The 20,098-nt window shown below is 39.6% G+C and overlaps 2 protein-coding genes across 2 annotated transcripts in view; both read left to right on the forward strand.

Moving 5' to 3' along the window:
* Nucleotides 1-20,098, forward strand: part of LOC130222130 (gastrula zinc finger protein XlCGF8.2DB-like) — a 237,408-nt gene that overhangs the window by 135,333 nt on the left and 81,977 nt on the right. The gene's annotated exons all lie outside the window — the stretch shown is intronic.
* Nucleotides 653-18,303, forward strand: LOC130222114 (gastrula zinc finger protein XlCGF57.1-like). The gene is made up of 3 exons (XM_056454747.1): nucleotides 653-701; nucleotides 1,281-1,365; nucleotides 15,905-18,303. The coding sequence occupies exons 2-3, from the start codon at nucleotides 1,281-1,283 to the stop codon at nucleotides 17,035-17,037; spliced, it is 1,218 nt and encodes a 405-aa protein (XP_056310722.1). The 5' UTR covers nucleotides 653-701; the 3' UTR covers nucleotides 17,038-18,303.

Here is a 20,098-nt window from a genome sequence, read left to right on the forward strand (position 1 = left end):
AATTTCGAGAGTTTGATTGGGAGTTTTTCAATTTTATAGTTACACATTAAAATAAATTCTAAACCACCCATGTGAGAGAAAATGAAACAGGGGATAATATTCCAGATAGGTGAAGTATTTATAAGAAATTGTCTTATCCAATTAATTTTAAAGTTACCATTAAGGGAGTTCAAAGCAATAAAATTTAGACCGCCTTTGTCATATGAATTTAGCATTACTGATTTTTTAATATAATGAATTTTGTTTTTCCAAAGGAATTTTGTCAACATTCAATCAATTAGTTTGTTTGTGTGTTTATCAACTGAAATAGATTGGGCAGCATGTGCCAATCTAGAAATACCTTCTGCTTTAGTGAGCAGAACTCTACCTCACTCTACCTACTGTGTTTTTTTCAATAAATGTGTTTTGGACATGCAAGTCATCATAAAGTGGATTAAAAAAGTTTTTTAAAATTATCTTAAAAATGTTTAAAGCTTTTGATCAGCTTCAACGAATATCTGTGTGTGTGTGTGTGTGTGTGTGTGAGAGAGAGAGAGAGAGAGAGAGTAGATATAGTACAAAGTGTAAAACGAGAGAGAAATGTATCAATAAGTCATGACAAAGTGGCAAAAAATAGCTAAACAAAAAAGACTTTTATTTTGGCGTGGCGTGTGACGTCATAAGGCTGCGACAATCCAGCGCTGTGATTCAACTGGAGAAAGGTTTGTTTTTAAAGCTTTTACACTGATATAAAGCGATTAATTAAAGTTTCAGTTTTTTATCTATTGCTTAATAATGTACCTGTTGTTGAAAATATTATTTTAACCCTTTATACAACGTAGTACTATTTTACTCACAGTAATGAGGGCTATTGTTTGAATAAAGATAGGATAAACTATATTTGTCCCAGAGAGGAAATTTGTCTTGTGCAAAAAAGTGCTACGTTGCTGTAAGCAAACAATAAAGTAAATAAAACAAACAAAACAATTAAGAACATATCTGAATAAAGCAACAGTAAAGTGTGTAATAAGTGTTTGGTTTGATTGAAGGTTGAATTGATTAAATAGCATACTGTCATTCCATTTTAAGTATACATCACTATATATAAGAAATGGAGTACTAGTTTTAATCAGCTCATTTGTGGCCATTGTTTCTTGCTCAGACTTACCTGATTTCTTTTTGTTAATTACTCTCATATAAAGAAACTATTGAAGAGAAGTTATTTTGTTTCTGTTCATTGTTTTATTCATTTAAACAGAACATTTTTATTGTTTTATTCTGATCTCCACACTGTTATAAAGATGGCGTTTATTAAAGAGGAGAGTGAGGATGTGAAGATTGAAGAAACATTCACAGTCAAACAGGAAAATCTGCAGGAACAAACAGGTTGGTTTCATTCTCAAAGAGCAACTCAGTCATTTGATCCTCATTCAGATATATTTTAATAATAAGAATACTAAATTAAATCCATCTTGCAGCCCTGAGTGTGCTGCCTAGTTCTCCTTAATGCACATAAGCACTCATTGAAAGACAGGAATTAGTTTCTTTTGTTACTTGTTCTCATGTCTTTTGTCATTCGTTTTATGTATTATTAGTCTCCCATCTTCTCTACCTTCTTAAGGTTATTGCTTTTCTTGTTTTTTCTACTGTTTATAAAGCATCCTTGAGCACTGGCACTATATAAAATAAATAAAAACAATAAATTAAAAAAAAACTTTAACTGAGCTGATGATATTTGAACTACAGTATTCTCATAGAAGATATCTGCTGTTACAGTGATAGTGTTGGCTTAGTACTATCCATTTATATATGTCACGTTGATCACAATTCCAAATTCTTTATGAGTTTAAACTTGTTTCTAGTAGTTGTTACTAGTTCTCACAGATAGTATCTGAGTTAGAATTACATCATTATTATAATAACTAATAACCAGGGCTATTGTGTTTAAACAGGGTTTCTGTGGGGTCTTAAAATGTCTTAAGTTCCAAAATCTAAATTTTAGGCCTTTAAAAGTCTTAAATTTACTGAAATATTGTGTTGTAGGTCTTAAATCTTTTTAAACAAATCTTCATTTTCCTTTGTTCATCTTTTGCTACCCAATCTGGCCAAAACCCATACAATCACCAACAATCCATCTTAATAAAACTTTCAACTTTTATTAAAAAAGGTCATTTTAACTCTATTTATCATAATGGTTTAATTATTTTCCTTACAATAACATTTGTTTAAACATGCTCCATGTATTTACTGCTGAGGACATCGACCTGGACAGATTGTTGTGCATAGATTTAGTTTATTATAGTTTTTAAACTTTTAAAACATTTGTTCATTTTTTTTTTATTTAAAAAAAGTTTATTTTGGAAAAAAAGTGTATGGATACAAGTATAGCTTGCTATTTTTTACACAATATTTAAATCTTTTGCTAAGAAATATTTAAAATATTTTCTTTTTCATTATTCATTTATTATTGTATTATTAGCCTTTAGCCCTTTATAAGTCTAAAATTTCATTCATAATGGTTTTTAAAATGTCTTTAGAAGTCTTGCATTTAACTTGGTGAAACCTGCAGAAACCCTGGTTTAAAGTATGTCATAATATTAAATATGCTGAATGAAATGGACACTAAAATAATGAATTGTTATAAAACATTGTACAGTATTCTAAACTATATGATGATGTTGAGGGACGACATGAAGCAAAACGAATAAATTATAGTGGAACAATAATGTTTAGCCTTGCACTGACTACAACTGGCCAACAAACTAGTCTAAAAAGCTGCTGTATAAGAAATAGATTACAGCATGCTGATGATATGCAAACATTTGAGTGTAAAGTTCGTCAGTATTGACCATATTCTTCATGTACCAGCAGGCGCCGCCATTGGAATCTTTTTGCTTGAGACTTTTTTTAAAGAATGAATTTTTAGATCGTAAAAACAGTGTTATGCTGCTTAGGCATGGGATATTTTTTTGCTGTACCATCCCTATGGTATATGTAAGGTTTTTTTTTTTTTTTTACATTTTGTTCTAAGTGTTTCAGGACAACAGTATCTCCAGCAGAAAATATATACAAAGATGCTATTTTAAATTGTAAAGAAATCTGTGTTTATGAAACAAATGAAGACAGCAGAAGTCAATGATTCATTTGAGTGATTTACCCTGACATGTTTACTGCTCCAACATACTTTCAAAGTTTCTCAAAAGAAAATATATTGTGTTCAAAGGGGAAAAGGTGTCTGTTTTTTACCCAGACATTTAAAAAGAATATATTTTAGAGCAGTAATCACAGTGCTGTGAAACCGTGATATTGTTATTCAAGGTTATCATACTGTCAGAATCTTATACTGGCCTATGCCTAATACTGCTTGATGTTGCCAAGTCATTCATTCATTCATTTTCTTTTCGGCTTAGTCCCTTTATTAATCTGAGGTCACCACAGCGGAATGAACCACCAACTTATCCAGCATATGTTTTATGCAGCAGATGCCCTTCCAGCTGCAACCCATCTCTGGGAAACATCGATACACATTCATTCACACTCATACACTAAGGACAATTTAGCTTTACCCAATTCATCTGTACCGCATGTCTTTGGACTGTGGGGGAAACCGGAGCACCCGAAGAAAACCCACGCAAACGTGGCGAGAACATGCAAACTCTACACAGAAACGCCAACTGACCCAGCCAAGGCTCGAATCAGTGACCTCCTTGCTGTGAGGCAACAGCACTACCTACTGCACCACCACGTCACCTGTTGCAAAGTCATATTTTTTAATTTTATTGTGTTTCTTTGTATGTATAGTCATGAACAAACTTGTTTGTAGAGCAAGTAGCCGTTGATTGTTTCTGGTCATTTCTCCAATAGGCAACTGGAAGTTCTAAAACAATAGCATATGAGATCAAGGCCCTGTTTCAGAAAGAAGGTTTAGTGAAAACTCAGAGTATGTTAACCCTGAAATGAGAGAAACTCTGTGTTTTTCGTTTCTAAATGGCAGGTTTGTCAAACTGGAGAAAGCAGGGTAAATCAAGTCTGTTTCTGAAAGAGAGGTAACTTTAACTCAGAGTCAGTTACCGTGGTAACTTACGCTGTGGAACCTAACCTGGTCAGTAGCAGGTTTTATTCTCTAAACTCAGAGTTTCTGTCGGTCTCCTCCCCTTTTTTAAAGACGGTTGATGGAAACGTCATGATGCACATAACTTTTGAAATATAGGCATAAAAAACATGCGCATAACTGAGAAGGATAAACTTATTATTCGATAAAAAAAGCTAAACTTACGTTAACTACACAAGCACTTTTACTGAACAAATTCCAGTATGTGCATTAAAAAGAGGTTTGTTATAAGAAATCATATGATGATGAAAATGTGTGTGAATGGACAAACCAGCAGGCTGAGCACACTGTAAAACATCTGAAATGTTGTTTTGGTCATTCTAAAACGCCTTAACCGTTTCAGTATTAATGTTGTTATATTATTGATGACCTCCAGAGCATTTGGAGCTTGTCAAGAGCATCTGTTCTCCGCGTCTCATGGCTTCAAACGCCAACACGCGCTTGTGTGTCGGCATTGTACTCTGAGGTGAAAGTCATTTATTATATAAAGAAAAGATTCAAGGATATTTTTACTGTTGATATTTGGCACCAGTTAATCAGGAAATTATGATTTTGTTCTCTTTGATTCATTGGATGGAAACGCTGCTTTATTCGCACATGTTTTATGCAATATTTGTAAATAAATTTAATTCACATTTTTGGATGGAAACACAGCTATTGCCTACATTTCAGTCACACAAAGAACAGTGTCACGTGTGAGAATGGATGGTCCTTCTTTAATGAATAATTAGCTTAAATTCACAGACCTTCGATAGAGACATGTTCTGTAACTAGATTAATGGGATTATTACTCGTTCTAAACACTATTTTTTAGTTCTGCTTACATTCTTATTATTCAAATAGTTTTATTGATTTTTCAAAAGTCTTCAATTTTTCCACAACACACATATTGAACAACAAATTAACATGGTACATAGCTACAAACATACTCGCACCCCATAAAGAAAAAAGGAGAAAGAGAAAAATAAATAAAAATAGATAAAACACATTAGGAAATTAGGGATAAATTCTTAATTAGGATATAATAACCCCTGAGCGTTCAGTGTATGATAGGAAAGGCTGCCAAACCTCATAAAACTTTTTTGTAGAGCCTCTGATGGTTTACTTAAGGTGCTCGAGTTTAAGACGTGATAACACTTCTAATATCCAATGTTGGTGGGATGGCGGGTTTGTTTTTTTTTTCCACCTGAGAAGTATCAGGCATCTTGCCAATAAAGAAGAAAAAGCAATGATTTCAATGTGATTAGCTGACAGGTACATTTCTTCTGGCACTGTACCAAAAATAAAGGTCAAAGGATTAGGATCCATATCTTTATTACATATAGATGAAAATGATCTAAAAATATCGGTCCAAAATTTATGTAATCTAGGGCATCCCCAGAACATATGACTCAGATCTGCTGGCTCCAAACCACATCTGGGCCAAGATGAATCTGACCCTGGATACATTTTTGCCAGCTTGCTTCTAGATAGGTGAAGCCTATGAAGCACCTTAAACTGAAGAAGACCATGTCTAATACATACAGAAGATGAGTGTACCAGTTCTATGGCATATTGCCAGGCTGTATCAGATATTTCTAGTCCCAGTTTGTCTTCCTATTTTTACTTTATACGATTTAGGGAAGGGGAGGCAGTTCTTTGAATCGCTTCATATAACATGGACATCATACCCCTTTGATATGGGTCCATATTTACCATATTTATTTATATCTATCCAGCATGCTTCTGGTTGGTTCAGTGAAGGAGAGTTTTTTTTAACGAAACTACGGACCTGAAGGTGCCTAAAAAATTAGAATGGGGAATCTCAATGCCTGTTCTTAACTGTTGAAATGGGATAAATATGCCATCTTTAATCGGGTCCTTAACACCGTTAACTCCCTTCCTAGACCAGAATTGGAATGCTGAATCTATAAGAGAGGGAGGGCATAACGGATTTAACAAAATGGTAGCAGAAGGCAATGCTTGTTTTGTATTAAAGTGTGACCATATTCTAAGTGATCTGTTTATAACTGGGTTATTCATAGAATATTGTTTACTCACTGGAATCGGAGCACAAATTAGTGAGCATAAAGACACTGGATTAGACGTTTGCTGTTCCATTAGTGGGGCCAAAGTGGGGCCTCATCATCACAGATGTTGGAAAACCAGAATATCAGTTTGTGCAAATTGGTCGCCCAATAATAGTATAAGAAATTTGGAATTGCCAATTGCCACTATTCCTTTTTTCTTTCCAAGAATTCCTTTCTTATGCGAGGAATTTTCTTATCCCAGAGAAATGTAGAAATACAATTATTCAAAGCCTTGAAAAATGACTTGGGAATAAAAACAGGCACGGTCTGAAGTAGAACTCAAAATCTTTGTAGAATTGTCATTTTAATGGAATTGATCTTTCCAGCCAAAGATAAAGGAAGGGTTGACCACTGCGCCATGTCTCATTTGGCTTTGTCTAATGTCGTTTTAACATTATTATTGAACAAATCCTTATATTTGCATGTCACATTCCCACTCAGATATACAAATTTATTAGGACTTACTGAAAATGGAAAGGATTGGAAAGACATTTGCTGTGCTCTATCATTGATAGGGGAAAGGAGACTCTTTGCTAGATTGACTTTGTATCCAGAAACATTTCCAAATTCTGAAATTATTGTAAGAGCTTTTGGAATACATGAATCTGGATTTGACAGAATAACAAGATCATCCTCATATAGCAGGAGCTTATGTTCTTGTCCCTCTCTGAAAATTCCTTGCAAGCCATCTGAGTTCCTTAATACGGTTGCAAGAGGTTCGATGGCAATGTCAAAGACCAGAGAGGACAGAGGGCAGCCCTGTCTTGTTCCCCTAGAGAGTGGAAAGCATTTAGAAATTATGTTATTTGTTCGAATGGATGCTTAGGTCCGGGAATATAAAATTTTTCCCCAGGAACAGAATTCAGGACCAAAACCAAACTTTTAAAGCGCTGTAAATAAATAGATATCCTCTATTCTATCAAATGCCTTATGGGCATCTAAAGTAATTAAGACCTCTGGATTGGTATTATTTTTAGGTAAATAAATAGTATTAAATAATTGACTAAGGTTGTAAGATAACTGTCTCCCAACAATAAAACCAGTTTGATCTGGGTGAATTATCTTTCTCATGACTCACTCCACTCGCCAGCTCTTTAGCCAGGATCTTATAATCACAGCAGAGTAAGCTGATCGGACGATAAGATTCACATTTAAGTGAATCCTTACCCTTTTTAAGAAGTACTGTTAAAACAGCCAATGTCATGGAGGAGGGGAGTGATGCTGAGACAAGAGCTTTAGCAATACCTTGCACATCAGGGGTGTTAGCTTGGCAAAAAAAAAAAAACTTCTTATAAAACTTGACCAGGAAGCCATCAGGGCCTGGTGCTTTTCTGGTTTTCAATTTTTTGATTGCATTTTCAATTTTAGAAGGTGTTTTATTTCCTTCTAATGCCAACTGATCTGAATCACAGAGGGAGGGTAATTCCAAATAATTAAATCAATACGTTCAATTTAATTTACCTCAGAGCTCTAAAAAGTTTTTTAGAAGTTTTTTAATTCGTTATTGATTCCCTGTTCCCTGTGCATTCACTACTTACTTGTATTTTTTAAAAATATATATTTATTATCTGTTTTTTGACCTGTCTCTGTTATCTTGTTGCACTGTAGAAGCTCTGTCACGAAAACAAATTCCTCGTATGTGTGAACATACCTGGCAATAAAGCTCTTTCTGATTCTAAAGCTCTTTCTGTTGATCAGTAATAATACTGCCATCAGCTTTACTAACTGCTGCTATAAAACCAGCTGCTGAGGATTGTTTCAGTTGGTAACACAATAACTTACCAGCTCGTCTACCATGTTTGTAATGAATCTGGCATGATCTTATGTGGAGGTCCTCTGCATTTTCACTTGTCAAGGAGTCATATTCCACTTGCAGAATAAGTCTTTTCTTATGGAGCTCTTCGGAAGGTGATGTTAAGTGTAGTTCATCAATTGTATTATTTTTTTCATAATCTCTGTAAGCCGGTTTGACTTTTATTTGCACTAGCTTGATATGAAATAATCTGTCCACTTATATATGCTTTCTGAGTATCCCATTCTTCTTCCGGCGGCGCTACGGCCCCTGTAGAGCCCTGGCCTCTTCCACCACTCCTCTCCAGCCTTCCCGATCCAAAGCCTGCATTCTCCAGGCATGCACACTTAGGGTACATAGATCATCTTCTATGTCCTCTAACCACCTCTTCCGTGGCCTACCAGGACGTCTCCTTCCATCTAGTTTTGGCTTGTATGCTCTTTTAACAGCTCTTTGTTCAGGGAGTGTCTCTAAATGGCCCAGCCATCTTATATGGGTCCTCTTTATTTCCGTGACCAGGTTTGGCGTCGCATACATGTCTACCACTTATGCATTATTCTTTATGCGCCATTCACCTTGGTCACACTTCGGTCCGTAAATCCTCCTTAGGATCTCTCCCATGTGTTTAAAAGCAGTTTGTTCCGAGTTCTCAATACCCACTTTTCACTGGCATACAATACCACTGGCCGCAGTACTGTACGGTAGTCTTTCCTTGCTTGCTCGGCTCAGCAGACAAGATTTGATGAGGTGCTGCATGCTGTAGTATGCCTTGTTTCCCACCTTCAACCTCTCTTTTATTTCCTCGCTGTTTTTGTTGCAGTCTGTCAGCAGAGATCCCATATATTTGAAATTATGGACACGTTCAAAGAAGTGCGTTCCTACCTGCAGGGGTTCCGTTGTGGCACTCTAAGACCTTAACACAAGCATATATTTTGTCTTGTTTGTATTCACATGTAGGCCTGCCCGATGTGATTCTCTTACTAGCTGTATGAAGCTTTCTTTCAGTTCTCTTTCCCTCCTGCTGAGTAGGTCTACCTCATCTGCATAAGCCAGATACTGCACTGTCCTATTAAACAATGTACCTCCAGGGTTCACATCTATTTGTTGCACTATTTTCTCCAGTACTAAATTAAACGGGGTACAGGAAAGTGCATCACCCTGAGAGTGTTCACCAGCTATCATCACTTTCCCTGCAGTCTCCGAGTGTCATTTATATCAGTCTCACTAATTTTGATGGTATTCCAAAGTCTGTCAAAGTTCTTAACAAGTATGAACGGTCTACACTATCATAGGCCTCTTTATAGTCCACAAATAGTTGATGGGTCTCAATATTAAATTCATAGAATTTTTCCATGGTGCTTCTGATTGTAAAGATATGGTCAACAGTCGATCTTCCACACTTAAACCCACATTGGTAGCCACCTAGTATTTTCTCAGCGTATCTTTCCAATCTTTGAGCAATTCATTTGCTAAGCACTTTGTAAGCTACATTTAGATAGTTAGCACAGTTCAGCTTTGCTCCCTTCTTGTGGATAGGAAAAATCTGTGCGATTCTTCCAGCATTTTGTCCTGTGTCCAGATTTTAATAATTAGATCCCTAAACTTTTCTACAAGCGTTTCACCACATTTTTTATCAGTTCTGCAGTGATCAGATCTTCTCCTGGAGCTCTATGGTTCTTTGTTGACCCGATAACTTCTTCCACCTCTGAAAGCCTAGGTTCCGACATTTCCACTTCGGGAGCTGTTGTCTGTTGGCTTTCAAATAGCCCGATTTCACTATTATGATTCCGTAGGTCTTTAAACCATTCTAGCCACCATTCTTTAACCCTGGTAGGAACTGCTTCTAGGTTACCATCTTTTCCTAGGATCATCGTATTTCCGGCTTAAAATCCAATCTTTTCTTTCCTTATCCGTCCATACATAGCTCTGATTTCTTTCTTTCCTGCCATTTCCTCTGTTTCTTTGATTTGCTTGCTCCTCCACTCTCTCTTTCTCTGTCTGCAGATGTGTGTGGCATTTGTTCGTGCTCTTACAAACTCATGATGGTTGTTCCTGGTGTTTTTCTGGAGCATCTTTTTCCATGCATCATTTCTTGCTTGGATTGCTTCAGCACACTCTTTATCAAACCAATGCTGTTTACTTTCTGATCTCTTGAAGCCAATCGTTTCCCGTGCAGCTGATCTGATTGAATTCTTTATAGCAGCCTAGTCGCCCTCAATGGTTCCATCACTTAGGGAGGATCTTTGATTGAGTTCACTGTTTATCTTTGTGGCAAAATCCATTCTTGTTTCTGAAAATCTACGCGCTTTTGGATTATTCTTCATACTTATTCGGGCTATTCTTTGTCCGTATTTCATCATTACCATATAGTGATCTGAGTCTACATCTGCGCCACGGAAGCTTCGTACATTCATGATATCTGTTCCATGCCTTTGGTCGATCAGCACATAATCGATCTGATTCCGTGTATTACCATCTGGGGATACCCATGTCGTCTTGTAGATATCTTTTTGAGGGAAATATGTGCTCGTCAATGTCATCTTATTGCTTACAGCATAATCAACCTATCTGTTCCCATTATCATTAGACTCCGTATGTAAGCTTTCTTTTCCTATAGTTGGTCTATATATAGTCTCTCTCCCGACCTTTGCATTAAGATCACCTATTATCATTTTAAGATCATGGTTAGGGGCTGTATCATATCCTTTCTAGATTATCGTAGTATCGGTCTTTGGCGTTCTCATCAGCTTCTTCAGTGGGTGCATAAACCTTGATGATTGTGATGTTGAAGAAAAGGCCTTTGAATCTTATCATGCACATACTTTGACAGCCCAATGTACTGTCGTGATTGCCTTCATTTCAATTGCTTTCTTCAAAAGAACCTCTTTTTCGGAAAAGTAGTGGCATTTAATCACAAAGGCACGTGGCGGTTTCTTGTCGTCCACTGGTTTGCTGCGTAGAGTGCTGTGTGCACGATCCAGAAATGGAGTCTTCTCAAGGTTCAGGGTATCTTTCAGGAGGCTGGCTACAAATTCTGTCACGCGTCTGCCATGCTCCTGTCCTTCTTTAACTCCCATAATGCAGAGATTTGAGCGACGAGACCTCGCAAGATCCTCGCTTCGGTCTCTCAGCACAGCCAGCTCCTTTTTCACGACACTAAACCCTTTTTGCAGGGTAGTAAGAGAGTTGGAGTATCCACCCAACACAGACTCTAGACCAGTCACTCGCTCTTCCGCTGCTTCCACTTTGGCATTAATGTGCTCCACAACATAGCGTAATTCTGTCTGAACCTGGTCAATTAGATTGCAAAGTTAATTTGACCGTGCAATGGCCTTTTCAAAATCGGCCTAATCAAATCGCCCTTTAGTGCATCAATAGCTTGAAGGACCGCACTGTTATCACTCGCCGGAGCCGTCTCTTTTTTTAGATGCAGTTTGCACTTCGGGGTTAGCATTAGCATGGAGGCTAGTAGCGGATTCCGCCTCCCTATGGTTGCTTCGGCCTTTATTCATCCTGATTTAAGTTGAATTACGCTCAGAACAGCTAGACTCATACACTTATAAATGCTTATTTTCCAGTATTGGTAGGTTTAAGGTAATAGTATTTAGAATAAAAGCAATATTAATCGCAATTTTAGGTTTCACTTTAGGACCTCAACAGTTTGCGTCTACACATGGCACCGCTCCGACCGGAAGTCCAAAACAAACAATATAACAATAATCACAATGAAACACAAAACTCTCAGCACTTCTAACTCAAATGAAAGTGAAAGGAAAAAAATGCAAATGATTTCAGGCCAGCAGATTCATCAGATTTGAAAACGGGGGAAAATACTGTGATAATAGTACGGAGAGAAAACAAAGATAAATAAAATGAGAATTTGGGCAAAGAAAACAAAAACTTTTGCTCCTTACCCACGGAGCGGAGAGGTCGAGGAAAATGAGAGGGGAATGGCGAAAGTGGAGGTGTGGATGTAAGGGTTGAGGCTGTCGACGAACCCAGCCGGTGAATAGCAGCCACAGGTGCCTAACAGGAAACTCCGACACTGTCGACTGCAGGATGAAGGCTTTCGGCAGCTGACTCCATGCCAGTGAGATAAATCGATAAGTTGATTTTGTTCAGGACACATTGCACTGAAGTCTTTGGTGACGCACTCATTCACAGACGTCAGGAGCACTTCAGTAACAGGACAGCTGTCTTTGCTCTGTTACTTTAATACGTACTTTCACTTTTTGTTTCTCACAGCCAGTCATTAAGTTTACACTGCTTGTCTCAACCCGGTTTCTCAACTCGTTTCCCCACACTGCAAAAGTTTAGTCAACTTCTCTTTCTTCCGCACACCACATAATGCTGCCCTCTTCAACTCTCCTCCTCTTCCTTTATACTCTCACCCATTTTCTTTTGCCATCCCATGGGTAAAGACAAATTAAACAATGTTGACTGTCATCACAGAAAACAATCAGAAAGAGCTTTATTGCCAGGTATGTTCACACATACTAGGAATTTGTTTTCGTGACAGAGCTTCTACAGTGCAACAGGATTACAGAGACAGGACAAAAAACAGATAATAAATATATTTTAAAAAATAGAAATAAGTAGTGAGTGCAAATATACAGATTGACAAGTGTATGTACATGTTTATTACTATATACAACATTATATGTGCAGCTGTTATGTGCAAATTGGCATGTAAAGTGTGTTGTTAAATAAGTGTATATGTGTATAAAAGTGTATAGCAAGTAGTGATATTGGTTTCGCAATTATTATCATCAAGTGTTCATGAGATGGATTGACTGAGGGAAGAAACTGTTTCTGTGTCGGGCTGTTCTGGTGCGCAGTGCTCTGTAGCGTCGACCAGAAGGTAAAAGTTCAAAGAGGCAGTGTGCTGGGTGTGAGGGGTCTAGAGTGATTTTGGCAGCCCTTCTGCTCGCTCTGGATAAGTACAGTTCTTGGGGAGTAGGAAGGGAGTCAGCAGTCCGAACTATTCAACGTAGTCTTTTGAGGTCGTATTTAGTAGCTGAGCTAAACCAGACAGTTATTGATGTGCAGATGACTGATTCAATGATGGAGGTGTAGAACTGTTTCAGCAGCTCCTTTGGGAGGTTAAATTTCTTCAGCTGACGAAGAAAGTACAGCCTCTGTTGAGCTTTTTTGACAATGGAGTCAATGTGAGTGTCCCACTTCAGGTCCTGAGAGATGGTGGTGCCCAGGAACCTGAATGACTCCACTGCTGCCACAATGCTGTCCATGATGCTCAGTGGGGGGAGAGCAGGGGGGTTTCTCCTGAAGTCCACTATCATCTCCACTGTTTTGAGCGTGTTGAGCTCCAGGTTGTTGTGGCTACACCAGACAGCCAACTCCTTAACCTCCTGTCTGTAAGCAGACTCGTCACCGTCCTGAATGAGGCCGATAAGTGTGGTGTCGTCTGCAAACTTCAAGAGCTTCACAGAGGAGTCTTTTGATGTGCAGTCATTCGTGTACTGGGAGAAGAGCAGTAGGGAGAGGACACACCCCTGGGGTTGCCAGTGCTGATTGTGCGGATGCTAGATGAGAATTTTCCCAGCTTCACCAGCTGCTGCCTGTCCGTTAGGAAGCTGTTGATCCACTGACAGACAGAGGTGGGCACAGAGAGCTGAGTTAATTTGGGCAGGAGAAGTTTTGGGATGATAGTGTTAAACGCCGAGCTGAAGTCAACAAACAAGATCCTCACATAGGTCCCTGGTCTGTCTAAGTGTTGCAGAGCATAATGCAGTCCCATATTTACTGCATCATCCACAGACCTGTTTGCTCTGTAGGCAAACTGAAGAGAGTCCAGTGAGGGTTCAGTGATGTCCTTCAGGTGGGCCAGCATCAGTTTTTCAAAGGAGTTCATGACCACAGATGTTAGCGCCACCGGTCTGTAGTCATTTAGTCCTGTAAGTTTGGGTTTCTTTGGGATGGGGATGATGGTAGAGCATTTGAGGCAGGAGGGCACTACACACAGCTCCAGTGATCTGTTGAAAATCAGGGTGAAGATGGGGGCCAGTCGGTCAGCACAGGATTTTAAACAGGCTGGTGTTATAAAATCTGGGCCTGGTGCTTTTTTCCTCTTCTGTTTCCGGAGAACCTGGCGCACCTCATCTTCGTTAAACTGTAGGGCAGGTATGAGGGAGGCGGGGGGTGGTGGAGGTGTTAATGGTGGCGTGAAGAGCAGTTCAGAGTGGGTGTGGGGGGTTTTCTCAAACCAGCAGTAAAACTCATTCAGGTCGTTTGCAAGTCGTTAATTGTCTACAGTGCTGGGGGATGGTGTCTTGTAGTTTGTGATGTTTTTCAGACTTTTCCACATGGATGCTGAGTCGCTGGAAGAGAACTGACTCCTTAGTTTCTCAGAATAGTTCCTTTTTGCGACTCTGATCTCCTTTTCCAGTGTGTATTTGGCCTGCTTATACAAGGCCCTATCCCCATTCCTGTAAGCAACCTCCTTGGCCTGACGTAGCTGTCTGAGTTTTACAGTGAACCATGGTTTGTCATTGTTGTATGTGAGTTGAGTCCTGGTAGGAATGCACACGTCTTCACAGAAACTTATATAAGATGTTACAGTCTCTGTGAGCTCATCCAGATCGTTTGCAGCAGCTTCAAAAACACTCCAGTCAGTGAGGTCGAAACAGGCTTGTAGATCCCGCTCTGTTTCGTTAGTCCATCTTTTCACAGATCTTAATACAGGTTTGGCTGTTTTCAGTTTCTGCCTGTAGGTTGGAATGAGATGAATCAAACAATGGTCAGAGTGTCCCAAAGCTGCTCGTTGAATGGAGCGGTATGCATCCTTTATTGTAGTATAGCAGTGATCCAGAATATTGCTGTCTCTTGTGGGACATGTAACATGCTGTCTATATTTTGGCAGTTCACGGGATAGTTTTGCTTTGTTAAAATCCCCGAGAATGATTAAAACAGAGTCCGGGTGTTGTTGCTCTAACACTGTGATCTGATCAGCTAGTTTCTGTATCGCCAGACTTGCGTGCGTGAGCTGAGGAATGTAAACACTGACGAGGATGAACGAGCAGAACTCGCGCGGGGAGTAAAAAGGCTTACAGTTAATAAACAGTGCTTCAAGATCTGGACAGCAGATCAATGCATGGTTATATGCTGTCATGGCTTTGCAATCAAAAAACATTGTTAAATAGAGGCCTAAAGAGAAAAAAAACAGCCATGAATATAACGAAAATGGAATAAATTTACCCAGAGTGTATTGAGGATTTTTTATTTCAAAGCATTTTCCCAGAATAATTCAAAATAAGATGTCTCCAAATATCAGTCCATTTGATGAAACACAGAGGAAGTTTTGGCCAAATTAAGCCTCAAAATCACCCCAGAATGGATAAAAAATGACCCAACAGCACACAAAGGGAAAGGTGCACAATCCAGCCTTTATGCAGATGCTGTACAGGTATGTCTCATGTCTGTGAGGCAAATATTCAGCAGTTTGTTGAGCTGTTACCGAAGAACCTTTTTTCTGATGCGTTTACCAGTCAGGCACAGAATGAACAAGTATTTCCTGTCTGCTTTACAAATTTTAGAAAAACATTTTGTTGTAATTATGAATATTTACAAATAAAAATAGGCCACGTACAGCGTTCAAATCTGTGTCTTATCAATATGACCAAGAAACTTTTATGACTGACATAGTTTCAATTTACTATAACTGTAAAGCGTTAAGCGGCTTTTACACAATTTACGTTGTAAAAGCACTAGATAAATAAAGATGAATTGAATTGAATCTGCTTAAATATGTACACATTAAAGGGCTGAACAAAATATGATTGGATTTATTTTACATTTAATGTGCATCAAAATTGCAGAGTGTGTAGCCAATGTTTCCAGTGTCATTTCACTTTTCAGCTTTTGATGAGAGTTTTTGAGACTTAATGAAAACTAACTTAAATAAAACTAATGAAAACTAATATTTATTTATTTCAGACCTAATTGAAGAGAATGAGGGGAGGAAAGAGGAGGAACATCATGTGAAAATTGAGGAAAAAACTCTTTTACAGACTGATGGTATTTTGAAAAGGAGAGATAAGAATCGTTTCACCTGCACTCAGTGTGGAAAGAGTTTGGCAAGCAAAAGCAAACTTAGGATTCACATGATGATCCACACTGGAGAGAAACCATTCACTTGCACTCAGTGTGGGAAGAGTTTCAGCCAATCATCATCCCTTAATAAACACATGATGATCCACACTGGAGAGAAACCATTTACTTGCACTCAGTGTGGGAAGAGTTTCATCCACTCATCATCCCTTAAACTACACATGATGAGTCACACTGGAGAGAAACCATTCACATGCACTCAGTGTGGGAAGAGTTTCAGCATATCACCATCCCTTAATCTACACATGAGGAGCCACAGTGGAGAGAAACCATTCACATGCCCTCAGTGTGGGAAGAGTTTCAGCCAATCATCACACCTTAATCAACACATGAGGATCCACACTGGAGAGAAACCATACACATGCACTCAGTGTGGGAAGAGTTTTAACTGCTCATCACACCTTAATAAACACATGAGGATCCACACTGGAGAGAAACCATACACATGCACTCAGTGTGGGAAGAGTTTTAACTGCTCATCACACCTTAATAAACACATGAGGATCCACACTGGAGAGAAACCATACACATGCACTCAGTGTGGGAAGAGTTTCGGCCGTTCATCATACCTTGATCACCACATGAGGATCCACACTGGAGAGAAACCATTCACATGCACTCAGTGTGGGAAGAGATTCAGCCAATGGTCCTCCCTTAATCACCACATGAGGATCCACACTGGAGAGAAACTATTCACATGCACTCAGTGTGGGAAGAGTTTTAACTGCTCATCAGACCTTAATAAACACATGAGGATCCACACTGGAGAGAAACCATACACATGCACTCAGTGTGGGAAGAGTTTCCGCCAATCATCATCTCTTAATCACCACATGAGGATCCACACTGGGGAGAAACCATTCACATGCACTCAGTGTGGGAAGAGTTTCAGCCAATCATCATCCCTTAATCACCACATGAGTATCCACACTGGAGAGAAACCATTCACTTGCTCTTAAGTCCCGGTCACGCTGGACTTTTCTCAGTTTGTGTGTCAAGTTTCGCAGTTCATTGCCTTGCAAAGTTCAAGCTTGGTGAACTCTGACCTGTGAAATCACATCACTTGAATGTGTGAAACCAATCGAAGATCAAAACATGACCTCTCTGGACAGAAATTTTAAAATATGGACCAATCGCTCACTTTTTTAGTGTCTAATCATCTTGTTTAATCCCGCCCCTTTTCGCAGCGCCTTACAACAGAATTTTGCTTGCTCAAATTCTAATGTGACCGCAGCTTCATTGTGGGATGAGTTTAAGCAACTCCTCAGACCTTAATAAATATATGAAGACCCACACTGGAGAGAAACCATTCACATGCACTCAGTGCAGGAAGAGTTTCAACCGATCAGCAAACCTTAATGAACACATGAAGATCCACACTGGTGTGAGAGAGTATATGTGCTTGGAGTGTGAGAAGACTTTTGTTACAGCTCCAAAATTGAAACTGCACCAGACGATTCACACTGGAGAGACCGAACAAGTGTTCACACTGTGACAAGAGATTTAATCAGTTAACACATCTGAAAACACAAGAGGTTTCACACTGGAGAGAAACTGTACAGATCATTCAGCACAGCTTAAGAAACACATGGACAAAAAGTTGCACACATGACATGAATGCAGCAAAACATTTTCTCTGTGCACAGGATGTTTCATGTCTGAATAATGTTTGAAAAGGCTCAGTATACTGTTTTCCAACACTCCTACACTGCAGTAGGTGGGGTTGTAAATGTGTCTCGTTTACCGTAAACACAATGATGGCGGCTGAGAAAAGAACAGTTTCATAAACATCTGGTTAACAGCACCTCTGCGGCTTAAAATCTCTTTGCAAGTGATTGTACAGGTGCGGATACATCTGTACTCCACTCTTCAGTGTATTCATGTAGCCAGTGTTGTTTTAGATGATGTTCTCTGTCTGACTCCCTGATCGAAAAATCCAGATTGGAGTATGTGGTAAATCCTGATTGGATGCCTGCATTACTCATTAATGAGTATATAAAAGTTGTTGTGCTAGCTACCCCAGGACACTGTGGCTACTTGGGAGTCCTCATGTCAAGACCTGCCATCTCATTGACTCTTTAATCTTATGCACTACTAATGTCATCTAGTTAAAGTGTTGTTGTGATTATATCCTAAGTTCTTTATCTTCATTATTATCCCTAGACATTTGTTGGTTGCTTTGATTGATTGTTCTATGAGTTACACTTTATAATAAATAATTTGCATTCAGGCTATTTTGTAGGTTTATCTCTCTTTTATGTTGGGACTCAAACAAGCGGGTCATAACACTTTGTAAAATGTGTCCAGTTGTATTCGAGATCTTGTCCTTTCAGTCATGACCATAGGTGAGAGTAGGAACCTAGATTGAGCGGTAAATTGGGAACATTGCCTGTCGTCTCAGCTCCTTCTCCACAACAGACAATCACATCAACTGCATTACTGTTGCAGCTGCACCGATCCATCTCTACATCTCACATTCCATTCCTCATGAAAAAAACCGCAGATACTTCAACTCCATTTGAGGTAAGGACTCTCCTCCAAACTGGAGATGGCCACCTTTTTCCAGTCAAGCACCATGGTTTCTGACTTATAGGTGCTGTTTCTTTCCCTGCCATGTCACACTCTGCAGCAAACCTCCCCACTGCATGCTGAAGGTCCATGTCCAATGAAGCCAAAAGGACAACGTTATCTGCAAATGGCAGAGACAGTCCTAGCCTGCACCTAAAATTCTGTCAAAATTATAAAAATATATATTTTTGAGATCAGCCTCAAAATAACACATTTACAAAATAAAATGAATAAATAAATGGATGGATAGACATTGTAGTGGTGAAAGGGGAAGTAGGATGGCTTGTTCAACCATAAACCAAGATGGAGTTCTTTCAGGAGGGTTGGACCAGTGCACAAGATATCTCAGACTGAAGGTGTAATAATGAAATAAAAGCTAAGAAAGCCCCAACTCTTTTTTTTTATCAACTGGCTGTTGCAATGTACTCCTATGCAACCTAGGGTGCTTCTTGTTCCAGATAAATTAATTAACTAAATGATCAAACTGTTTAAAATATTGTTGTAGAAAGGTTCTTTGTGTGGGAAGAAGAAGACCGGGTCGGCGATAAGGTAAGTGACAATTTTATTATTGTTATTCTTTTTCTGTGGTTCAACACAAGGCTCAAAGGCGCTGGTTGTAGCTCAGCTCTCTCTCTCTCTCGACTGGTCTCTCTCGCTCCCTTAAGAAGGCGTCTCTCCGGCCCAATCACTAGAGAAAGCAGGTGTTATTAATTATTTCTGATTGGGCTACTGACCAGCCGCCGGTGTCTCCACTCGCTCTCCCCCCTTTCTGGGTGTTCGACCACGCTCTCCCCACCACATACCCCCACCGCCCGTCTCAGGCCGGGCAGCCATCCGGCCTGCGGCCCCCCTCCTGCCTGGGAGAGGAAGTGAGCCACGACCATCTGCGCGCCCGGCCTGTGGACCACCTTGAATTTAAATGGTTGTAATGCGAGATACCAACAGGTGATCCGCGCGTTGGTATCCTTCATGCGGTGGAGCCACTGGAGGGGAGCATGGTCCGAACAGAGGACGAATTCTCGCCCCAGGAGATAATAACGGAGGGTGAGGACCGCCCACCATATCGCCAAACATTCCCTTTCTATGGTGCTGTACCTAGCCTCCCGGTTGGACAGTTTCCGGCTGATGTACAGCACCGGGCGCTCCTCACCCTCAACCTCCTGGGAGAGAACCGCCCCCCAGACCCCGTTCAGACGCATCTGTTTGTAAAAGAAAGGGAGAGCAAAGTTAGGAGTGTGCAATAGCGGCCCCCCGCAAAGTGCAGCCTTAACCTCGGTGAAGGCCTGTTGGCATTGCTCCGACCATTGGACATTATCTGGTTCCCCCTTTTTAGTAAGATCAGTCAGGGAGCTGACAAGGTCCGAATAATTTGGTATAAACCATCTGTAGTATCCCGCCAGACCCAAAAACTGTCTTACCTCCTTTTTGGTCTTGGGTCTTGGACAAGTTGCA

Source organism: Danio aesculapii, chromosome 4, assembly GCF_903798145.1.
Source record: "Danio aesculapii chromosome 4, fDanAes4.1, whole genome shotgun sequence".
In the NCBI taxonomy this organism is placed as follows: Eukaryota; Metazoa; Chordata; class Actinopteri; order Cypriniformes; family Danionidae; genus Danio; species Danio aesculapii.